General features: G+C 38.2%; 2 protein-coding genes across 2 annotated transcripts in view; one reads left to right on the top strand and one right to left on the bottom strand.

The window, feature by feature from the left end:
* Positions 1-16,387, top strand: part of dock5 (dedicator of cytokinesis 5) — a 78,376-nt gene extending 61,989 nt beyond the window's left edge. The window contains exons 44-51 of the mRNA XM_036578909.1: positions 562-738; positions 1,556-1,639; positions 1,803-1,940; positions 2,267-2,442; positions 12,715-12,859; positions 13,739-13,889; positions 13,975-14,093; positions 14,483-16,387. Of these exons, the coding sequence (XP_036434802.1) occupies positions 562-738; positions 1,556-1,639; positions 1,803-1,940; positions 2,267-2,442; positions 12,715-12,859; positions 13,739-13,889; positions 13,975-14,093; positions 14,483-14,584 (1,092 nt within the window). The 3' untranslated portion in view covers positions 14,585-16,387. The remainder of the gene's footprint in view (positions 1-561; positions 739-1,555; positions 1,640-1,802; positions 1,941-2,266; positions 2,443-12,714; positions 12,860-13,738; positions 13,890-13,974; positions 14,094-14,482) is intronic.
* Positions 16,388-17,405: 1,018 nt separating this feature from the next.
* On the bottom strand, positions 17,406-18,557 carry LOC118814070. The gene is made up of 2 exons (XM_036579733.1): positions 18,506-18,557; positions 17,406-18,404 (listed from the first exon to the last, which is right to left on the bottom strand). The coding sequence occupies exon 2, from the start codon at positions 18,378-18,380 to the stop codon at positions 17,406-17,408; it is 975 nt and encodes a 324-aa protein (XP_036435626.1). The 5' UTR covers positions 18,381-18,404; positions 18,506-18,557.
* Positions 18,558-24,661: the final 6,104 nt, after the last annotated feature.

Here is a 24,661-nt window from a genome sequence, read left to right as displayed (position 1 = left end):
TATTGTTCTGTTCCATGTTATTCTTCTTAGGTAATGGTAATGTGAGCTCACTTTTGCACATTAGCAAAAGTTTGATTTATAGTCAAACTGTAGAATTTCATGTAGCAACAAATGAGAATAAAAGAGCTTACGAAGTCTGAATTAAATATCGTGAGGTAAACACTGTAGGTCTTAATTCTGCCAATTAAAACACCAAACTTCCCAAAATGAAAATCTCTACAAATCTAATCTGCAAAATTGATGTGACGGTTATCATGCAAAACAGCAGATTTCTACAAAAAAAGATGGGTTTATGTATATGTATATAGTATATAGTTTAAATCCTGCTTGTAATGACCTTATTTCTATAATGTACCTGTAATTCAATTACTGCCTTTTTCTTGTAACTGTCACGTAATTCAGTTAATTTTTTTTTGCATTTTAATTACGTAACACATTTACATGTATTCTGTTACTATGTTACACCTTTACATGTATTCTGTTACTACCTTACCTTGGTGGTATTGATGTAAAAAAGACCTTATTGTAAAGTGTGACTGTTAATTCCATTGCTGTTATCAGGATGAGATCAGCCCATTAGAGAATGCGATAGAAACCATGGAGCTGGCTAATGAGAAGCTGAGTAATCTTGTACAGCATCATGCATGTGACCGCTCTCTTCCTGTCCATCCTCTGTCCATGATGCTCAATGGCATTGTGGACCCAGCGGTCATGGGTGGCTTTGCAAACTACGAAAAGGTCGGTCTTAGTCTTCCGATTTAAATTCCTTACTTTGTTTCTTAGAAAAGATCAAAAATGTTTTTCCTTTCTTGTGTCAAAATAAAATTTGGTAATCGAGCTACACTATATGGACAAAAGTATTGGGGCATGTACACATTACACCTACAGGAGCTTTTATGACATCCCATTCTAAATCCATAGGCCTTAATATGATGTTCGTTCCCCCTTTGCACTGTTACAGCTTTTACTCTTTTGGGAAGCTTTCTACAAGATTTTGGGGTGTGTCTGTGGAATTATTTTTGCCTGTTCATTCAGAAGAGCATTTGTGAGGTCAGACACTGATGTTGGACGAGAGGGCCTGGCTTGCAGTCTCCGTTCTAGTTTATCCCAAAGGTGTTCAATGGGCTTGTGGGCCAGTTAAGTTCTTCCACACCAAACTCACCCAACCAGGCCTTGTTTTGTGCACTTGGACACAGTCAAACATTTCCCTTCACTAAAACTAAGGGGCGTAGCTCACTGAGCTCTTCAGTATGACGCATATTACTGCCAGTGTTTGTTCGAGACTGCATGGGAATGTGCTTAATTTTATCCACTTGTTAGCAACGGGTGTGGCTGAAACACCTGAACTCAATAATTAGAAGGGGTGTCCCAATACTTTTGTCCTTGTAGTGTATATAACTCATGTTTCACTTCTTGAACCCAGTAAATCATTCTTTACATATTAATAGCTTTCTTCATGTGATCATTGTTTTGCTCCTAGATCACCAGTCCTTAGGCATTACCTCTGTATTTGGGCTTACTGAATATACTGATTGCAATTTTTGTTGACATGCAGGCGTTCTTCACTGAGGCTTACATGCAGCAGCACCCAGACGATATAGAACGTATTGAAGTCCTTAAGCACCTTATTGCTCTACAGGTGGCACTTTGGACTTACTCATTAATTAAATTTACAAAATAAACATCCTCATGTTTTACATAAATGCATATGTTACATTTTATTCCAGCACTGCAATTATCAGTGCTGCAGCTATGTTGGCATGTCAAATGTAAAATACTAAGATGGAAGTTCTTATGCTCAGATCCCACTGTTGGATGAGGGCATACGGATCCATGGGGAAAAATCAACAGAACAGCTGAAGCCCCTTCACAACCATCTGGTCACATGCTTCCAGGAGCTGAGAGAGAAAGTTGAAAGACAGTATGGAGTTATCACTCTGGTCAGTGTAGCTTTCAGTCTCTTTTACAGCCTTAAGGAAATCCACTTTATTAGCTCCTCATTGCTTTTATCTGACTTTCAGTCTGCTGCTGATTGACATGTCACTGTTACTTTGATTTGCTTTGTCTTAACTGTAATACTTCTGTAGACTCTTTTTGTATGGTGGACAGATATGGGTAATTATGTACAACATGTTTCCATATGATACATATAAAAACATAAATGCATAATTTTGAATGTAGTTTTCATCCATAAGAAAAGAAGTATAATTCAGATGTATCCCTTTGTTTACCTCCCATATATGCATGCCTGCCTTTGTGTCTCCAGCCATGCTCCCTGACAAAGAAGAAAAAAAGTCGTGTGGGATCAGTAGTGGTACCTTACATAATGTCCTCTACACTGAGACGCATGTCAACCATCTCCACACAGTCCAATGCAACTTCAGGCCTCTCCAGTGGTTCTGGCTCTTCTGAGGGAAACCCTTCCAGACCTGCTTCCCAAAAGTATGCTTCTGAAACCCTATGCTTCTCACCAACTGTTCCTGCCTTCCTCCCCAAGGATGAAATTTTACAATAATGCACTGTAATAATTAATCCTCTGGGAGGAAGGCAGGAATAGTTGGTGGAAAGTGCAGATTTCAATTTTCAACATTTCAGCAACAAGTGAGGTTATAGGGCCCATATTCTACATATCCTTCTATCCATACCCTATTTTTGTGTTTTATTAATTTTTTTTTATTTTTTTGTGATTTTATGTCATAATTAATTTTTACATGACCATTTTCCAACCCTTCTTTATCACTTAAAATGAAAAAGGATGTTTTTGTCAACTGTGCCTCAGTTCTGGCTGCCCTGTATTGTGCTTCATTGAAAAAGCAGTCCAAGCTAAAACGCTGCATTCTTCAGTGTAAATGGGTGGAAATACAATGCTGTAGACTAAATGGGAGGATATATAAATGTGTTGTTTTTCATGAGATCACAGAAACAATTAATTCAAGATGGGCTTCTGGGAAGAGAAAGGGACAGTTTCTGTCCAGAGCAGTTTTCAAAATGTGCCAAAGACAAAATTGCCAAAGACAATCTGTACAAGATATACTTGATTTTCAGTAATAGCGCCCCCCAGTGGCCAAATATTTTGAAACTTCACAGGTTGTTAGAAGGTGGTGAGATAGAGATAGATATGAAGTATCATAAGGATTGGCCAATGGTAAGCCTGTCAAATGGCTGCTGAAAGAATGTAGAAGCCAAAGCAGCACAAATTTGAGCATGGCATAGCTTGATCTAGCAAAATAAACTGTAGAGAAGAATTGAGTAAGTGCATTTATTTAATTAAAGCAGTAAACGAAGAGGAAAAGTGCAGAGGATCAAAGAGAAATGGCACATGTGGTGCATGAAGTGCAGTACATTGTTAACCTATGTTTTGCAATCTGTGAGGTCTTGGGGCACATGTTTTGTGATCTAAGAAACTAAGTTGATCATCCAGGATCACCCCTTCAGCCCTGTGTGATGGATGGAAGGTAATGGAATCAGTAGTGAGAATGAGGTGTACGAGAGTGCTTTGCAAGTGAGCTCTGTCTTTTGCAGATTCAATTTCAGTTGGTGTGTCTCCATCCATGAGGAAATGTCAGAAAGTCAGTCAGATATGTCCTGTAAAATGGTTGGTGGAAATGAGAAGTACAGCTCAGTGTCATCAGCGCAGGTGTGATAAGAGCGGCCATTTGAGCTTATCATGATTCCAGTGATGTAATATACAAGGTAAACAGAAGTGGACCAAGGACTGACCCCTGGGGAGTTTTAGTAGTGAGGCTTTCCTGGTAGGATTAATCCTGAAGATCCTGAAGATGCCCAAGTCCAAAAGTGTTGAGAGTTCGCAACAACTGTAGTTCACAGTGTCAAAGCCAGGAGACAGGTCAAGGGGGATGAGGACCGAAGACATGCAGATTAAGAAGTTTGTTCTACACAAGATGGAAAAATAGCTGTGCATAGAGGTGGGCAATGTGAAGGTATTTTATTGTTATCGTGATAAATTATATCACAATACACTTTTCTGAGCATATTGTGGATATCAGTGTCTAAAGAACACTGAAAAACTACATTCTACTACCCCTAGCTGTGCCAGGACAGGCCATTCTGGAGTTAAGGACGAAAATGAAAGGAGTGAAATGGGTCGATAGTTCATAACGTTTGCATGATCTAGCGAGGACTTCCTGAGTAGCAGTCGGATTTGAAAGCGGAGGAAACCTGACCAGAGATTAATGATAAGTAAATCACTGAAGTCAGAAGTGGAGCAAGGTTAGTGGAGGTAGTTTGGAGAAGTGTGGTAGGAGCTGGGTTGCTTGAGTCACAATTAGTAGTAATTAGTTTCATTGCAAGGCGGCACGGTGGCGCAGTGGGTAGCGCTGTCGCCTCACAGCAAGAATGGCCTGGGTTAGATTCCCGGCCGGGTGACCAGGGTCGTTTCTGTGTGGAGTTTGCCTGTTCTCCCCGTGTCTGCGTGGGTTTCCTCCGGGTACTCCGGTTTCCTCCCACAGTCCAAAAACATGCAGTCAGGCTGATTGGACATGCTAAATTGCCCCTAGGTGTGAGTGTGTGTGTGGATGTATATGTCTGTTTGTCTGCCCTGCGATGGACTGGCGACCTGTCCAGGGTGTATCCTGCCTTCCGCCCGATGACAGCTGGGATAGGCTCCAGCACCCCACCGCGACCCAGAAGGATAAGCGGTTTAGATGATGGATGGATGGATAGTTTCATTGCTTTATGATTGGTTTTTTCCATCTCTGTTTGTTTGAAGAGTGATTTGATGTCAGTTTTTATGTTTTTTAAGTAAGACATGAAGCCCTCTAAAGTAAGAGAAGAGATTGGAAGTGGAGGAAAGGACTGAATAGAGAGGAGAAGGTGCAGAAAAAATTATGTGAGTTAGAAATGCAGCTATTTAACTTGTGTGTTGTAGTGTTGCTTCCACAAAAAATAGCACCACTCTAATTGTTACTACTTGTGGAAGCTGATAATTGGGTGAAAGCTTCACCCTGCCCCTAGCACTATTGATAGGAGGAGCTGGATGAAGGCAGATAGCTGACTAAGAGCCCAGGCTACTAACTAATCTTCGCCACTGTGTGAAGGAACTGCCAGACAATAAGAGCCAAAAAAGCAGTAACACGCCAAAGCTACAAAATGCTAAGACTAAGCTTTAATCAGAGGCAACAAGCTTGCAACTAGGCTATGAATTAACCTTGAACTAACCTTGAATATACGAAACAGCAACCCTGTGTACTTCAACCCTGTGTACTTCATTGCATGCTTGAACCCTAATAATAATAAGAAAAATCTTGACAAAAACAATAGGGTTCAATGCATTGCATGCTTGAACCCTAAATATAGCCGCAAGCAGCAATGAGCGGGTTCAAGCACGCAACGGCCGTACGGGCCCTTCTGCAGGTTTAGCCCATTAGGCCTAAAAAGGCCTCAAGCTTCTGGTTTAGGCCTTTAGGCCTAAAAAGGCCTCAAGCTTTTCGTTTAGCCCATTAGGCCTAAAAAGGCCTCAAGCTTTTCGTTTAGCCCATTAGGCCTAAAAGGCCTCAAGCTGTGGGTTTTATTTATAGGCAGAGTGAATAGAACTGAAAGGAAGTCAGTTCATCAATAGGCCTTCAGTTGCCATAAACAACGATCAGAGGTCTTTAAACACAGTATAGGTTCATATTCATATGTACTGATCTACACTGGTTTGTAGAACATCCAAGAGGTTGTCAAAATAGATGTCTAAACTACATGACTAATGGCAGCATTTCTCACATAGTAGCACTTGCACAGTGGATTGGTTCTATATTTAAGCCATTGATTTGATGTAGGCCATAATGAGGCCCAATGCACACATAAGAGGCCCTATTGGTGTGAGGAGCTTAGTGAAAGTGGGTCAGAATTAGTGAAAAGACCACAATATGGTATCTTTCTTGATTAGGGACCATATACAAGGCAGTATACCAAGTTTTGGGTAGACTGACCTTTTGACCTTTATATAATACATCTTTGTATAATGTAGCCTTTGAATCAATTAGCCAAAATAAAAGACAAACAGTACAAATTTTCAAATAACATGTAATTAGAAAGTTGTTCAGGTCAGCGAACTAACTCACATGGCACCAATCATTTATCTGCAGACATTGTAATAACATTGTAATAGCATTTTAATTGATTTTTCAATGTTTTTGAGTGCTGAAGTGCCCACTAAAGGCCAATCTGGACCACAATTGGCATACTCCATTTGAGTCTTAATCTGAAGAAAACTTCAAAGTTTGGACAGGATCTGACCAATGAATGTTGAGTTATAGCAATTCAAGCTAGCAATGCAATGGCCACAGCAATTAATTGATTGTTACACACCATAATGAGTAAAAAACTCCAGATGTTTTTGATAATTATTTACCTAGAGATGCCACAGAATTGTTCTAGACCAGTTTCGAAAAGATGGGATCAAAATCCAGAGACTAGTTCGAAAAGTATGGTTTTCAAACAGTTAGCGATCACAAAAAAACTATACAGTTTTGTAGAAAAGATGCATTGGCAAAATTGTTTGGCATAATGTACTACAATGGATCAATTTTCATCTACAATTACATCCAAACTGTAATAATATAGTAATAACATGTAATAATAGGTTTATTTTTATGAATAGCGCCCCCCAGTGGTCAAATATTTTGAAACTCGACTCGTTGTTAGGAAGTATATATATATAGACACCAGTCAAGTTTCATCATGATTGGTCAATGATAAGCCTGTCAAAAGGCCTGCTGAATGCTTATTGGCCGATGGCGACCACAAATTTTGATATATCCAATTGTCCTTAAACGAGCACTTGTGGACTGTTTTGGCTGGATCGGATGTACGGCTGCAGAGAAAATGCCATGTTTCTATTGCTCCGCCCCCTAATTACGTATGCGCACAAAAATCGAATGGCCACCTCAGAATAGGCTACTGACATGGCCTGTGAAGTTTGAAATTTTTTGGCTGAAGGATTCTTGAGTTACAGATTTTTCAATTAATTCTGAATTATTTTGAATTTATTCAGAAGGGTTCATTTGCATATGGCAGCCATGCTGTATGGAAAACTCAAAATGTTTTTGATAATTATTGACCGTCAGGCTCTTATTAATTTTTTGACACCAAAGAGATGAGGATTTATAGTCACTTATAGTCTGTCTAGTAGATGCTACATGCCAAGTTTCAGCTCAATCGGATGCACGGATGCTGAGAAGCAGTTAATTGGCATTTGCCCCGCCCACTAATGACGTATGCCCACCAAAATTGATATGCTACCACAGAATCTTGTCTTAAATGTGCATGTCAAGTTTCAATGTTGAAGGCAGAAGCATTCTCCACTTATAGAGTTTTAAATGAATTATGAGCTATTTCAGAAGGGTTCATTAGCATATGGCAGCCATATTGTTTATAATTTTTTGATAATTATTGAGGATAAGACTCTTCTGAATTTTCTGATACCAGACACATGAGGATTGAGTGAAAACCCTAGAACTAGTTCGCAAAAGTAGGTTTTGCATATTATGCAAATTAGCACAAAATCTAAGTGGGCGGAGCTAAATGGTTCAAATTGCAAAGTTGTTTGGCTTGACCCAAGGAATCAGGCAGAAAAAGAATTTTGTCTCTACACATCATGGTGTAGAAGTTATGAAGCAAAACGTGTTTTGATGCTCTATAGCGCCCCCCTTTGGCCAATCGGGGTCATTTTTGTTGCCTGGCGAGATGCACACAAACTACATCTAGCCACCAAGTTTGGTGTCTCTAGGCCTTATGGTCTGTTCTCCACAACACGTTTTTCAGGAGAAAAAGAATAATAATAAATATAGCCGCAAGCGGCAATGAGCGGGTCCAAGCACGCATAAGCCCAAGAAACTCTCATGCACTTTAAGCCTAATAGGCCTAATAAGGCCTAACGCACTTTGGGCCTTCAAGGCAGAGAGGCCGAAAAGAAATCAGAGTTTATCAACAGGCCTTCATTTGTCAAGAACAATGAGCACGGGCTTTAAAACCTAATAGATGTTTATATTTCAATTTACTGATCTAAAAAGGTTTGTAGAAATACATGAGTAATGGTAACATTTCTGACTTTGTTGTGTTTGCAAAGTATTTAGTTTCTCCATGTTAAAGGCTTTGACAAGCAGGACATAAACAGAACCAATGGACCCATAAGGGCCTTTTAAGCATAAAGGACCTCAGTGAAAGTGGGTCAAATCGGTCCACAGGTCTTCAAATGTTATGAATATTGATCAGGGACCTTTGTCAAAGATTTTCATTGAGCTTTGTTCAGATTGACCTTTTGACCTTGGTATTACAAGCTGTAGTCTTTACATGAATAATTCAAAATACCAGAAAAGGAGCACAATTTATGATATAACATGTAATTACAAAGTCATTCAGATCAGTGAACTGAATCAAATGACACCTCTTATTTATCTGTAGACTTTGTAGTATTGTTGTAACAACATTTTTAAGGATTTTAGGTGTTTTTGAGTGCTAAAGCGCCCCCTATTGGCCAATCAGGATCAAATTTTGCAAGCCACATCAGAGTCTCAATTTATAAACATATTTACAATTTTGAGATGATCGGACCAAGGACTGATGAGTTATAGCAATTTAAGCTAGCAACGCTATGGCTGCAATGATTTAGTGATGGAGGGAAGCCACAATTAGCAAAAAATGGAAAATGTGCTGGATAATTATTTACCTAGAGAGGCTACAGAGTATTTCTAGACCAGATTTGAGAAGGTAGCTTCAAATTCCACGGACTAGTTCGAAAAGTGCTAATTTCAAACATTTGACGATTGAAAAAAAACTAAGCACTTTCTTAATAGACTTCAAATGACAAAAGTGTTTGGAACACTGCACTGCATGAGGTCATCTAAGTTATTTGACCAAAAATAACAATCTGTACAAGATATACTTGATTTTCTGTTATAACACCCCCCCAGTGGCCAAATGTTTTGAAACTTCGCAGGTTGTTAGAAGGTGGTGAGATAGAGATAGTTGTCAAGTATCATGAGGATTGGCTAAGGCTAAGCCTGTCAAATGGCTGCTGAAAGCTTATTGGCCGATGGCGGCCATAAATTTCAATATATCAAAGTGTCCTTAAAGAATCACTTAAAGTCTTACTAGTAGATGGTACTTGCAAAGTTTCAACTTGATCGGATGTACAGATGCTGAGAAACAGCTATTAAGGCACATTAAGCATTTACAGCGCCCCCTAATGACCAATGTGCACAAAAATGGATAGGCTACCTCAGAGTCTCATTAGGAATAAGCCTGTCAAGTTTCAAATTTTTTGGGTGAAGGATTCTTGAGTTACAGATTTTTCAATTAAATAAGAATTATTTTGATTTTTCCAGAAGGATTAATTTGCATATGGCAGCCATTTTGAGTAAAGAATTAAAAATGTGCTGGATAATTATTGAGGTTCAGGCTCTTCTGAATTTTTTGACACCAAAAACATGAGGATTGGATGAAAACTGTAGGACTAGTTCGCAAAAGTAGGTTTCGCATATTATGCAAATTAGCTCAAAATCTAAGTGGGCGGAGCTTAATGGTCCAAATTACAAAGTGGTTTTGTTGGACCCAAGGAATCAGGAAAAAAATATGTCATGTCTGGCAAAAATCTGGGGAAGGAATTATAGAGCCAAACGCGTTGTGTTGCGCAATAGCGCCACCTTTAGGCCGGTTGGGCTCGTTTCGCGAACCTGAGTAGCGGGAGGGACTACTACCTATTGACCAAGTTTCATGTCTCTAGGACTTACGGTTTGGTCTGGGCGATTCGTTTTATCGGAGAAAAAGAATAATAATAATAATAATAAATATAGCCGCAAGCGGCAATGAGCGGGTTCAAGCACGCAACAGCAGTACGGGCTCTTCTGCAGGTTTAGCCCATTAAGCTTAAAAAGGCCTCAAGCTTCTGGTTTAGGCCATTAGGCCTAAAAAGGCCTCAAGCTTTTGGTTTCGCCCATTAGGCCTAAAAAGGCCTCAAGCCTTTTATTATATTAGGCCTAGAAAGGCCTCAAGCCTTTGTATAGTAAGTCTTTGTATAGTGAAATCTTTGAATGAATAATCCAAAATAAAAGACAAGCAGTGCAATTTTTGACATAACATGTAATTAGAAAGTTGTTCATCTTAGTGGACTGAGTCACATGGCACCATTTGTTTATATGTGGGCCTTGTAATAACATTGTAATAGCATTTTTATTGATTTTTCAGTGTTTTTGAGTGCTGAAGCACCCCCAAAGGCCAATCTGGACCAAACTTGGCATACTCCATTAGAATCTCAATTTGTATAAATACTCAAAGTTTGAACATGATCTGACCAATGACTGGTGAGTTATAGCTAATCGAGCTAACAATGCCACATATGCAGGAATTTGGTGATGAATCCACATGACCCTTAGTAGAAAAGTCAAAATGTTTTTGATAATTATTTACCTAAAGATGCCACAGAATTGTTCTAGACAAACTTTGACAAGATTGGATCAAAATCCAGAGACTAGTTCGAAAAGTAGGGTTTTAAAACATTTATCGATTACGGAAAAACTATGCAGATTTTTAATAAACATGTATTGGCAAAATTGTTTGTCCCAATGTACTACAATAGGCTCTAGGCGAAAATTGTAATAATATTGTAATAACATGTAATAATATGTAAATTTTTGAAATAGCGCCCCCCAGTGGTCAAATCTTTTGAAACTCGACTGGTTGTTAGAAAGTGGCTACATATAGACACCAGTCAAGTTTCGTCATGATTGGTCAATGTTAAGCCTGTCAAATGGCCTGCTGAATGCTTATTGGCCGATGGCGACCACAAATTTCAATGTATCCAAATGTCCTTATAGTCGCACTTGTAGACTGGCCCGAGAGGATGCAGCATGCAAAGTTTGAGCTGATCGGATGTACGGCTGCAGAGAAAATGCCCTGTTTTTGTTGCTCCGCCCCCTAATTACTTATGCGCACAAAAATCGAATGGCTACCTCAGAATGGGCTACTGACATGGCCTGTGAAGTTTGAAATTTTTTGACTGAAGGATTCTTGAGTTAGAGATTTTTAAATTAATTCTGAATTATTTTGAATTTATCCAGAAGGGTTCATTTGCATATGGCAGCCATGCTGTATGGAAAACTATGGAATTTTTTTACACCAAATGGATGAGGATCGGGCCAAAATTGGAGGACTAGTTCGCAAAAGTAGGTTTCGCACATTTTGCAGTATTGCGAAAAATCTAAGTGGGCGGAGCTAAATAATCAAAATAGCCAAAAGGTTTATTTGGACCCATAGAACCAGGAAAAAAATATGGCTTGTCTGGCAAAAATCTGGTTTAGGAGATATAGACCCAAACGCGTTGGCCTTCGCTGTAGCGCCCCCTTGTGGTCGACTGGGCTGATTTCTTGCGCCTGAGTAGCGGGAGGGACTACTACCTATTGACCAAGTTTGGTGTCTCTAGGACTTACGGTTTGGGCTGTGCGTTCCGTTTCAGGGCGGAAAAATAATAATAATAATAAATATAGCCGCAAGCGGCAATGAGCGGGTTCAAGCACGCAACAGCAGTACGGGCCCTTCTGCAGGTTTAGCCCATTAGGCCTAAAAAGGCCTCAAGCATCTGGTTTAGGCCATTAGGCCTAAAAAGGCCTCAAGCCTTCTCTTATATTAGGCCTAGAAAGGCCTCAAGCTTTTGTATAGTAAGCCAAAATAAAAGACAAGCAGTGCAATTTTTGACATAACATGCAATTAGACAGTTGTTCCTCTTAGTGGACTGAGTCACATGACACCAATTGTTTATATGTGGACCTTGTAATAACATTGTAATATCATTTTTATTGATTTTTCAGTGTTTTTGAGTGCTGAAGCACCCCCAAAGGCCAATCTGGACCAAACTTGGCATACTCCATTATATATATTTATATTTTTTTTTAGGAAAAAAATATGGCTTGTCTGCCAAAAATCTAGTTTAGGAGATATAGACCCTAACGCGTTGGCCTTCGCTGTAGCGCCCCCTTGTGGCCGACAGGGCTGGTTTCTTGCGCCTGAGTAGCGGGAGGGACTACTACCTATTGACCAAGTTTGGTGTCTCTAGGACTTACGGTTTGGGCTGTGCGTTCCGTTTCAGGGCAGAAAAATAATAATAATAAGAAGAAGAAAAATTCTCACAATTCCAATAGGGTTCAATGCATTGCATGCTTGAACCCTAATAATAATAAGAAAAATCCGCACAATTCCAATAGGGTTCTACGCACTTCGTGCTTGAACCCTAATAAGAAAAATCTTGACAATTTCAATAGGGTTCAATGCATTGCATGCTTGAACCCTAATAATAAGAAAAACTCTAACAAAAACAATAGGGTCCTACGCACTGCGTGCTTGGACCCTAATAATAATAAGAAAAACTCTAACAAAAACAATAGGGTCCTACGCACTTGCGTGCTTGGACCCTAATAATAATAAGAAAAACTCTAACAAAAACAATAGGGTCCTACGCACTGCGTGCTTGGACCCTAATAAGAAAAATCTTGACAATTCCAATAGGGTTCAATGCATTGCATGCTTGAACCCTAATAAGAAAAATCTTGACAATTCCAATAGGGTTCAAAGCATTGCATGCTTGAACCCTAATAATAATAAGAAAAATCTTGACAATTTCAATAGGGTTCTACGCACTGCGTGCTTAAACCCTAATAAATCCTGATGATACATTTGGCCTCCACCCTGTCTTTCTATCTGTTTTTTTTCCCATAGTTCTCTCCTGTCCCATTTAAGTGATAGGAGAATGTCATATTTGTCATGCTCTGAGGAGGATAACCGAATCAGCAAAAAGAACAGGAAAGAATGGAGCGTAAGCAAGTCTCAGGTCCTCTTGGAAAGGCTGGCTGACACAGATGAGGTATTTGCTGCTTACCTAACACAGAATTTATTTCATAAAGTATTTATAAAATATGCCTTAATAGTTTTGTTATGAATAATTTTTGCATATTCTATTTTATATCAGTTATTATTAAATATATGCATTGTTAAATATTATAAATTCTATTATATATTATTTGCAAATACAGTAGTGCAATTGTTGAGTTGCTTGGAGTAATAATGCCAATCAATGTTTAATTAAGAATATAAAAACTGTTACAAGCAATATTATTTATGTTCCATTGTGTATTATTTGCAAGAACTCCAGTGCAATCACTGAGCTGCTTGGATAATAACAGTTTCTAAATCTAAACCCAATGCTAGATTTCTTGATAGCAGCTCTGGCATAAATGCATGAGTGATGAGTGTGAGAGATGACATCCAGCACATGACAAATGGCTGCTCTTTTTTTGTTATTATTTGAAGGTAGTTTCTGTAGAGGGTAATTTCTCAAGAAATAAATGTTCAAAAATGATCAGATCTACATATTCTCACTTCTGAGAATTTCTTCTTAAGAACTGTTGGTGAATGAGGCCCGTTATTTATTCAATACTATTTAGTATATTTGGTGTGAGGTGTCATTGGATCGTAAACATGTTTGATAATTTAAAGGAGACTTGATTAAAGCTAAATGTCTTGCATCATGGCTGTATGTATTTGTGTATGTAAAAGAAGTGAGAAGGGGTATGCAGCAGGTGGTCAAATGACTAAAGGGGTACAGGACTATAAAAAGTTGAACCACTGCTGTAATGTATGTCTTTGTGTGTGTGTCTGTGTGTGTATGTGTCTGTCTGTGTGTGTCTGTGTCTGTATGTCTGTGTGTGTGTGTGTGTGTGTGTGTGTGTGTGTGTATGTACAGACCCCTCCAGAAAAGCAACAGAGGCCTAAAAGTCTCACCATTGGGGATCGGAGGCTTGCACTATCGCTGTTTCATGGAGATTCAAGCAGTCTCAGCTTAAAGAACCCTCTTAGCCCTCTGCCAGCCTCTCCACACACACCTCGAAGCTCTAGTGAGTGGAACCACCCTTTCCTACACACATTATTCATGGTATGTTATATATAAAAGCTTCGGCACTTGCATAATGTTTTCTTTAGGTTATTCATCTCTCCTAAGTGACACTAGCGTCAACACTGCTGAGACCCCAAATACACCTCCACCCATGCCCCCTAAGAAGCACCTGAACGAGAGTGACTACACTACCAATTCATTTGAGGTAGGAGGACACTTTAACCTCTGTTTGGCCTCCTCCCTCACACACTGTTCTTTCATATTTATTTCTAGGGCTATCAATATGTTAACATGAAAACGTATTATTGGCGCTACTGTTTTGTGTTGTTTTTTTAATGCTGTTATACACACACATATATATATATATATATATATATATATATATATATATATATATATATATGTATATGTGTATATGTGTGTGTGTGTGTGTGTATGTATGTATAGTGATTAACTACACGAAATAATGTGATGTCATGATTCATTATTCATCATTTGACCTGTTTGTTTCATATTAACACTGAAAACAGAATAAATTTTAAATTGTTACCCTGACATTCTTTTTTTTTTCTTTTTTACCTCTTTAATCTGTAGTTTACACCTGTGTTGCCAATGAAAGTGGACAGCAAGCCGCCCCCTCCCCCTCCCAAAACTCGCAAGTCCATGTTCCCTGCTCAAGAATACCATCCACAATGAAAAGACTTCCTTCAAGAGTGCGCATGCTTGCATGTGTGTGTATACAAGAATGGGACTCTAGCCTACTGTTAATGGTTTTGAATGATATTTACACTCCTGCTTACAAATGCTATGTGGGTATTTTATCTTAACTAAATTTTTCTCAGTTGAGTCACAATGATGATTAATGGTGGCTTTGAGTTAAGAATTCTTTTTCCTGGTTGTTATTCCAGTTGTCCTGTGTCCTGTGTCAGTGTACTGATCAGTTTAGCTGATTCCACATGTGGATGTGAGGCACAGTATCAGACCAATAGTCCCGTTCTATAACAGTTTAAACAGGGGAAAAAAGTAAAAGTAAAACAGTTATGGGACATTTTGTCTTATATTTTTATTCCATCATCAGCAAATAAATAAAAGTGATGCACTGATAGTACTGCCAAAGAAAGGGCATGAATGTCAGAAGTAATTACCAAGGGCTCCACGAATTTTGAATTACTTGTGAATAGACTTTTAGATTTAGCCTCAGTTTGTGACATTCTACAAAAAAAAAAATACCTCATGAAAAATTTTTCAAATTAGTCATTCAATAATGTAGAATTATTTCAACTCTACAGGAAAAAACATGAAAACGTGAAAAGCATGAAAACGGGACCATTTTTGAAGCGACTTATATCTTAATTAAAAGCATTATTTCAAAAACAACCCTTTTTGGAATTGTGAAGCAGTTTAGGACATCTAAGAAATGAGTAGGTATGAATAGTTAGGTAACCAAGCCGCTAAAGCAGTGGTGCCCAATCTTATCCGCAGAGGGCCGATGTGGCTGCAGGCTTTCACTCTACCAAAGCAGGAGGTCACCTGATGAAATGTTTGAAGACTAAGACTGATTAAACAAGTAGAATCAGGTGTGCTTTAGCTTTTTTGGAGTGAAAACCTGCAGGCACACTGGCCCTTTGCAGATAAGATTGGATACCCCTGCGCTAAAGAGTCTTTTACTGTTGACACTGCTGTGTGTGCACAATTGAGCAAATGTAGACTAGAATTAGAATAGAATAAGTGTCTGGATACTTTTAGGCATATATTATACCATTTAAGTGTTCTTACTGACAGCTCCAGTTTTTAATCTTTGGGGTACTGATGTGTTGAAAATATTGATCATTCAAGGTTCAAGTATATCACGCAAAAATTTGAGGGCGGTAGCCTTTTAGAAGCAGTGTAATAAAGGAGAGTGTAATACAATGTCATGAGGGGAAAGTGTTTATGGTTTAAATGCTGTGAGCACATATTCTACCCATTTAAATCATGATTTAGTCAACAGTTGTACAGTTCACTCTGAATCTGAAGCGTAAAATGTAGTATACAGTGATATTTGGGCATTAAACACTAAAACATTCTGACCCTTCTTACCACAGTCTGTTTATCCTATTATTGAGCAATGCACTGGATAGAATTATACATATAGGATAAAGAATAATACATAATACATATTCATGTCAGCTCTGTGCTCCCTCTTACGGATCTGCTTCTATAATTATGTTATACAAAACATTCAAAAGGTTGGTACATTTTGCTTTTTGTTAAGTTCCTGGACTTGTACTTTTGAGCAGTAGTGGCATACTAAAACAACAAAATTTAATTATGTGTAGACTACATTATCTTGAAATGCAAAGAAAGGCTTTTAAACAATTGTGTAAATAGTTTTTCATTGAGAGATAATTTAAACTGGTTGTAAATTATGTGGTCTGATTAAGTTGTGATATTACTTTTCTTAAAAATGAAACTGTACTACAAACCAAACAAAATTAAAGATCTTGATTTATTACTTGATTTGTGTGAATGTCTGCATAATGGTGGATATGTTGTTTCTAATGTGCATATGCAGGGAGCGTCTGATATACTCTTTATAAACTGATTTATAGCAATAATAGTTATTTTTAAAGGTCGTTGTGATGAGCTCTGACTTCATTGCTCTGTTGGAGATTTGAAGTGCATACTAAGTGCAAGTTGAAGTCTGGAGATCTTCAACCTAGAGGTAGGTAATATGGCAAAAACATAATGGTATAGATTGACAACCACTGCATCTTTTTAATGTAGATACATGTAAATACGATTTCTACCTAGAAGTACATAAAATCAATAGAGTCAACCAGTTTTTAATTTTAGTTTAGTAAGGCAAAGAATTTTCCCCTAAAATGCAGGGAAACAGACAAGCATAACGGAAAATGTACATGTAGCCTATTACAGTATAGTTTGAGTTGAATAAATGTAGACTATTTAAAAAAAATACCCTTTTGTACAGTCTACATGGACAGTATGAAAATCAACTGAACAGACTGAATATACAAACAGTGTACATACACATACCTGAAGTAGTCAGGAGACATTTTATTAGCTACTACAGGATTTATAGATGATTTCTTATCAGTCTGAAACCTTGGTAATATTCTTTTCTCCTGAAAGCAATCTAAACCAATTTTAAGATGTTATAGCTTTGAATAAATTACATAATGCTAAATGGATTGTGGTCTGAATTAAAGAATATATAAAATAGCCTGGGTCTGCAGTTGGTAGAGAAGTACACTCAAAAAACTAATGGTTCAGACAGGGTATGGCTTTCTTATTAAGAATATCTTTAGGAATTAGGAACAATTCTGTTTTGGTCACAGCTAAATGTTATATGATGAATTAAGTTGCATCAGGAAATACATACTGTATACTGTTTTTGATCTTGCCAAAGAATTTAGATTTGACTTGTATCTTATACATTATTATACATTCAATGTCACGCTACAGCCTCATACACTAATAATAGGTCATTTGACAGCAAATATATATTGAACAAAACTTAGTGCTTGGGAACACTCTGCTTTGTGTTCTTACTCTCTGGTATTTTCATACAGTTTAAACAAAAGTACTCATCTAAGAAGGAGTTATACCACTGAAGAAATTCTTTCCAGAAGCTCTTCTTTCCATAGATAAGCACAAATCCGCTGGCTGTGGTATAAAGTGTGGAGAAAAGAGTTGTCAAACCAATAGTGTTCTCACTTTGTAACACTAATTTGGATTGGGTGTAAAGGTCTACGAGCAAAAAGCAAAGGAACACCACCACTAGGGTGAGGTTCATCCTGATGACCCGCATCTGAGTGCCCAGCTTTGGAGCGTGAGCACCGTTAGTACTTTCCTTCATGTGACGAAGATGGATGGCCAGATGGTATGAAATGGAGACACTGCATTTGATCATCAGTATACCTGGAACAATATCTGCAATGACCACAAGATAGATAATGTAGCTTAGACCGAAGACCCCCTCTGGTGTGATTGAGCCACAGTTGATGCTTCCTGTGCTGCTGTTCTGGTATGTTAGGACCTTCAGTAGTGGTAAACAGTTGGTGAAACCACAAAGGAAAATAACAATCACTACAGTGAGAACATGCTTGAGGATAGCCTCCTGGATGCGTGTGTAGCAGTGGATGGGCTCAATCACGAGTTTGGTGCTGTAGAAGAAAGTTAGGAAGGCAGTGGTCCACATAATTGAGAACTTCAGAGAAACAACTAACACTAGCAGAATGGATTCCACCATGTCATATACACAGTTTATATCTATCTCAACCATGGTCATCCAGAAGTAGGAGAGGACTTGATGGCCAATGCTAGCCAGAGATATTCCAGTCATTATGGTGTCGCCTGGACAAATATGTAAATGGTTCTTTCTGCAGTTCCGCTGATTCACCAGTAAGATATAGACATTGAAAAAGACAGTAAGGATGGCTAGGAAGCCAGTCATAAGCCAGATCCCTATCCTGTGCCCAGGACTCAGCATGATTGATGACTGTGCTGTATGTATCTGTTACATAAATAATATGCTTTTTATTAGACATTTTCTTGAGTATTTTTATTGAGTATATCTATCTCTACAAGAAATAAGATGAAAAAGGTTTACATTACCTTGGTTTGGTGTATTCAATTTTTGATACTTCCAGCTCCTCTTTAATATCTGAGAAGAAAATAAGCAATGGAAAATGTTCTACTTGGTTCTACACAAAGGAACATGCGGCATTCCAAGATTTCCAGTGATATTCTGCAAATCTGCTTGTAAAGGCTGTAGGCATAGATATTTAATTAGTATCAGAACCGGTCCTTAAATTTATACCAAGGCTGTGTAGCACTGGAAGCAAATTTTCATATACTGTGGTCATGTGGCATATTTACATGATCCACCAACTTAACCACCCTCAGATGTTGTGGTAGAGAAAGTTCATGCCTTTTGTAGGGGCTTTTTTACAACAGATCTAAAGCATTTACAGGTGATACAGAGAGAGAATTGGGGTTTTGTATTGGTCAAAAAAATATATATATACCCTCATATAAATATATTAACACATTGCCATAATTTTGAACACTTATAGTTAAGCAGATTGCAGTATTGTTCAACCTATGGATTGTGATGATGGAATTAGGGTTTTGTAAATAGGGCACAGGTTGGTAACCGGTTACACCTAAAGTTTGTAAGATTTGTAAAACATTAGTCCTAGTATTTCTAATAGGTTAGACCTAGTGTTCACAATAAGATAGACCTAGGTTTAGAAACAGTTTAGATACTGGGTTTTTACTAGTTAGAACAAGGGTTTGCAGGCTTTGTAATAGGTCAGTAATAGGTAAGTTCGTAATTAATAGGTTTGTAATAGGTTTTAAGTGTTTAAGGGTTTGTGATAGGTTAGACTGAGGGTTTGGAGGGTGTGTAAGACTTCAGATTGATTGTTTAGACTTGGGGCTTGTAATAGGAGACATCTTGATTGTAGAGTTTGTGATAGGTTAGACCAGGGGTGTCCAATCTTATCTGCAAAGGGCAGGTGTGGCTGCAGGTTTTAATGCCAATTGAGCTGGATTCCACTTGTTTAATCAGTTGGTCTTCATCTTCAGCAATTGATCGCATGTGCTCATGCCTGTTGGAATGAAAACCTGCAACCACATTGGACCTTTGAGGATAAGTTTGGACACCCCTGGGACCTGCGATTCTTAGATGCATCGCGATGCGAACGTGAACGATTCTGAATCGATTCACAAATGTCAAAAATCAATTTTCTAAATATTTAATTTTGATATTTAATGTTGACGGAATGCAAAAGGCGGAACTTGGAAGTGCGGAAGTGCAGCGCCCGGACAGTCTGTGGCGGCACATAACAAAAACACACACGGATGAGCGAGAAATCCGACCAGCACCCTCTGCATTAAAGCCAGGTCAGGTCAGGAGTCACAACACAAATGTTAAGAAGAGACATGTTGTCCTTTCAACAAAAATAACATTTAATGTTAAATGCTGTAACATTTAATGACCAGTATGTCTCAGTATGTGATAATGTCCTAGTATAGGCTAAACAATATAAACGAAAATGCAGATTTATTTTGCTCTGCTTTAAGCTTTGGCTCAGCTATAGCCGCTTTCCTCCCATCTCCACCAGGACACTTTTCCTCAAAACTAGAGCAGTTTCTTGTGAAATGTCTCTCTACGTTCGACTGTTTTATGAGGCTGAAGTCGCTTCTCATTCTCGTTCGAATTTACCCGTTCCACCTTACATTCTAACTGAGGCGCCGAATGTAAATGTGGCACCATTTAAGGTGGAACGGGAGAATTCGAAAGAGAAGTTAACTTAAGCTTTGCCACTTTTTAGTGTGTGACAGTCTTTCGTTGCAGATTTAATGTACCAGGAAACCAACTGCGCTGCTTATAAATGCGAATAATGCATCATTGCTAGGTGACCTGATCTCTACAACGAGACCAAAACCAAAGTTATAAAATCACTAAAGAAAACGGGTAGAATAGCCTTAACATGTGCTGCGTGGACATCCACTGCCACCGTAACTGTGCATTTTATCGCAAATGAGTAGCAGCAGCTTCTCGTGCTCTAAACAAGAGCACTGAATGAGAGCCTTCTAGTGCACTTGCCACATCACTTCCATTTGTTTTATAAAAAAAGATATTGGAAGTAAATTCATTATGGATCATTACAAATACTTTGCTTTAAATGTTCCAAGTCACTTTAAATAACAATAACGCCGAGTCACTTTAAAATGTATATCATCTCTATATTCTGTGTATATTTTGTGTGTATTTAATATATTTCAGTTGGTTTTTCTTGTATTTTTATTTTTTACTCATTTACTTTCTGTAGAGTGATCACCCGTGCCTCACCACAAGCATTTCAATACATAAATGTCCTGACATGTTGTACAAATAAACTTGAAACTTGAACTCAAAACTTGTGCTCACATAGTGAGAAAATATAAATGCTATATAGAAAATATAAATGCTAAAAAAAGATGCATCGAGATGCATCGATAAGTTTTATAATCGCATCGCAGCCCTCTGAATCATAATTGAATCAAATCGTGAGATGCCTAGAGATTCCCACCCCTAAGACCTATGGTTTGTAATTGGTTTTCCTGAGAGTTTACTAACAGAGTTTGAGTTTGTAACTCTAAACCCTAACGTTTTGTAAAACGCCAACATACTACAGGCACTAAGCCTACTCTATCTAAGCTTTTTAAAACCTTTGCATCTAATCTATCACAAGCCCTACAAACCCTAGGTCTAAACTAAGACAAAAACCATTACAATCCTACAAACCTTAGTTCTAACCTATTTCAAACTCTACAAACCCAAGGTCAACCATATTGCAAACAATATGTCTAAATTATTGCTCCACATAACTCCATAAAACCTATGTATGTAAACCTATAAGAAATCCTAGGGCTAACCTATTAGAAACCTTAATTGCAACCTACTAAAAACCTGCAAACCAAGTATACTCTATGACAAAACCATAAGTCTAATGTATTGCAAACCCTAGGACCCATCATTTAAAAAACCCAAAGTTTGACCTATCATAAACCGCAAGTCTAAGCAACTGCAATTTCTACAAGCCAAAGTGTAACCTATAACAAGGTCCTTCATGCCCTAGGTCTCACTTGATACAAACTCTAGGTCTAAACCATTACAAACACTACTACAAACCCCACAAAACCTAGAGTGAACCTCTAACATACCTTGGGTCTAACCTATTGCAAACCCTAGGTCTAACCTAATGCAGACTCTACACCTAACACAATTCTTGGGCCTAACCAGTTTCATACCCTAGTTCTAACCTATAGAACATTCTCAAAACCCTAGATCTCGCCTCTTACAATACCTAGGTCTAACCTGTTGCATCACTAAAAGCCGTAGGTTCAACCTGTTACAATCCGTTTGTCTAACCACTTTCAAACTCTAGGTCTAAACTATAACACTCTTCGAACCTTAAGTCTCACATTTTACAAATACTAGGTCTATGCTATGACAAACACTATTATAAACCCCACAAATGCTAGGTCTATCATACTACAAGACTAAATCTAACAGATCCCACAAAACCCTACTTCTAATCTGTTATCGACCCTGGGGCTCACAAATCCTATGGCTAACCTATTTTAAACTCAACTACTACTATTTTAAGTGTATTATAAACCGATAAATCCTACTTCTATCATATTGCAATACCCAAGTCTAAGCAGTTTCAAGCCCTACATCTGCCAAGTAACAAACTTTTCAAACCCTTAGTCTCACTTATTACAAACTCTAGGTCAAACCCATTCCATGACCACCGTCTAATTTAATTAACCCTTCAAACCCGTGGTTTTTAATCCAGTGGTTTCCAAAGCTGCACATTTTAGTGTGTTCCTTGCTCCCAACACACCTGATCCAACAGATCAGTTATTTAGCAAGACCTTCCTGAGGTGAAGTAGGTGTGTTAGAGCAGGAAAACACTAAAATGTGGAGTGCAGGGGGTCATCTAGGAACCACTTGTCTAACCTAATACAATCTCTTTGTATAACCAGTTTATAACCTTAGGGTTTTCACAAACCCTAGGTCTGCTTATTACAACCCTAGGCTAACTTATTACAAACCCTAGGTCTAAACTGTGACAAATGCTGCTGCAAACCCCACAAACCACAGATTGAACTCACTGAAAACCCTTAATAGGTCTTACCTATTACAGACCTGAGGTTTAACCCATAACAAATCCTTCAAACCATAGGGATGCATTACCTGCTCAAACACACCTGATTACACTCATCTGTTATTCACCAGGTTTAGTGGGTGTGTTAGTAGGGAAACTACCAAACTATGCTGGACACCAGCCCTCCAGAACTGCAGTTGTGCACTACTTATCTAACCTGTCGCACACCCTGCTACAAGCCCTACAAAACCAATGTCTAATCTTTTTAGGAACCCTAAAAACCCTCAGTCTAACTTTTCATACAACCTTTTATAACAGTCCTAGGTCAACCCTTACAAAGCCTAGATCTAATTTATTAGCCTTATTACCATCCCTACAAACAGTAGGTATAACCTTTTACACTCCCTGCCCTGCAAACCCTTAGTCTAACCCAGGACAAACCCTAGATCTAACATATTACACACCCTAGGTTAGGTCTAACCTATTGCAATCTCTGCAAACCCTTGGTCTAAACTACAGTAACCCTTGGTGTAAACAATAAGTCTAACCTGTTACAAACCCTACAAACCTAAGCCATCATAATCTCTGCATCTAACCAGTTTAAAACCCTATGTCTATCCTATAACAAATTCCTCAAATCCTAAGTCTCACTTGTTTAAACCTTTGGTCTACCCGACTAAAAACCTTCTAAATCCAAGGTCTAAAGAATAGACCAAATGGTCTCACCTCTAGCAAAACCTGCAAAACCTAGATCTAACTTATTTCAAACTCTACAAACCTATGGTCTAACCTACTGCATGCCCTATGAATCAGACATTTGACAGCTCTTAAGTCTACTGCTGCATTCACATGATGGTAGTAGATGGATGATGGCAAACCAGAAATGTGACTGTTTTAAATTGAGCTGCAACTGTACAATACAATACAAAATCATGGTCTAACCTGTTCCAAACATCTGACCAATGAGAAAACCCTTAAAATTCGATGTCTTACCTATGACAATCTATAAGTCTAACTCATTACAAACCCGAAGTGTAACCTATTACAAAATCTACAAACCATAGGTCCAACTTATGTTAAAACTACAAACCTTGGTCTAATCCCATGATAAACCCTACACTTATTATATTATTAACCCTAGGTCAAACCCACTGCAAACTCTAGGCAAAAACAACTGAAAATCCTAAGAACCCTGAAGCAAACATATAGCAAACCCTAGGTCTTTCTTATAATTAAAAATGTGGTCTAACCTTTTAGAAACCCGACTTCTAACTTTTTACACCCTCTAGGTCTAACCTAAAGTAGACTAAAAATCCTTGGTTTAACCTATTACAAACTGTTCAAACCCTAGGTGCAACATACTGGAAGTCCTACAAATTCTAGACTTAACATTTGGCAAACCCTATGTCTTTTCTTTTAGATATCTTAGGTCTAATCTTTTGCAAACCCTACAAAGCCTAAGTCTAACCTGTGACAAAACTTAACTTTTTACACCCTTTAGGTCTAACCTAAAATAGACAAAAAATCCTTGATCTGACCTATTACAAACCTTAGTTCTATCATTTTACAATCTCTACACACCCTTGGTCTAATCTGGTATGATACATTTGTTTTACCATTTCTATCTCTTGGTCTACTCTATAACAAACTCTTCAAACCCTAGGTTTCACCCAAGGTCTAGAACCAAACAGGCTAATCTGTTGCAAACTCTACAACTCATAGGTCTAAACTACTGCAAATCCTACAAACCCTTGATCTGACCTACAAGAAACTCTATGTCTAACCTTTTTAAAACCCTTGGTCTAACCTCTTGAAAAACCTAAGACTAACCTATTGTAACTGATGCGAACTAGTCTAATGTCCTGCAAAGCCTTCAGACCTATGTCTATCCTATTAGAAACCCTAGGTTTAACCTGCTGCAAACCCTACAAACTGTATAGGACTAACCTATTGTAATTGATCTATAAAACTACAAATCCTAGATCAATGACAATTTTTTTGCTGTAACCTTTTAGATATCCTAGGAATATCCTATTAAAAATGCAAGGTTTATTGCAAACGCTACTAATCCTAGGTCTGACCTATGACCAACTCTAGGTCTTACCTT

This window comes from Colossoma macropomum, unplaced genomic scaffold (genome assembly GCF_904425465.1).
Source record: "Colossoma macropomum unplaced genomic scaffold, Colossoma_macropomum, whole genome shotgun sequence".
Lineage (NCBI taxonomy): Eukaryota > Metazoa > Chordata > Actinopteri > Characiformes > Serrasalmidae > Colossoma > Colossoma macropomum.
This window is presented reverse-complemented; position numbering and strand designations above follow the sequence as displayed.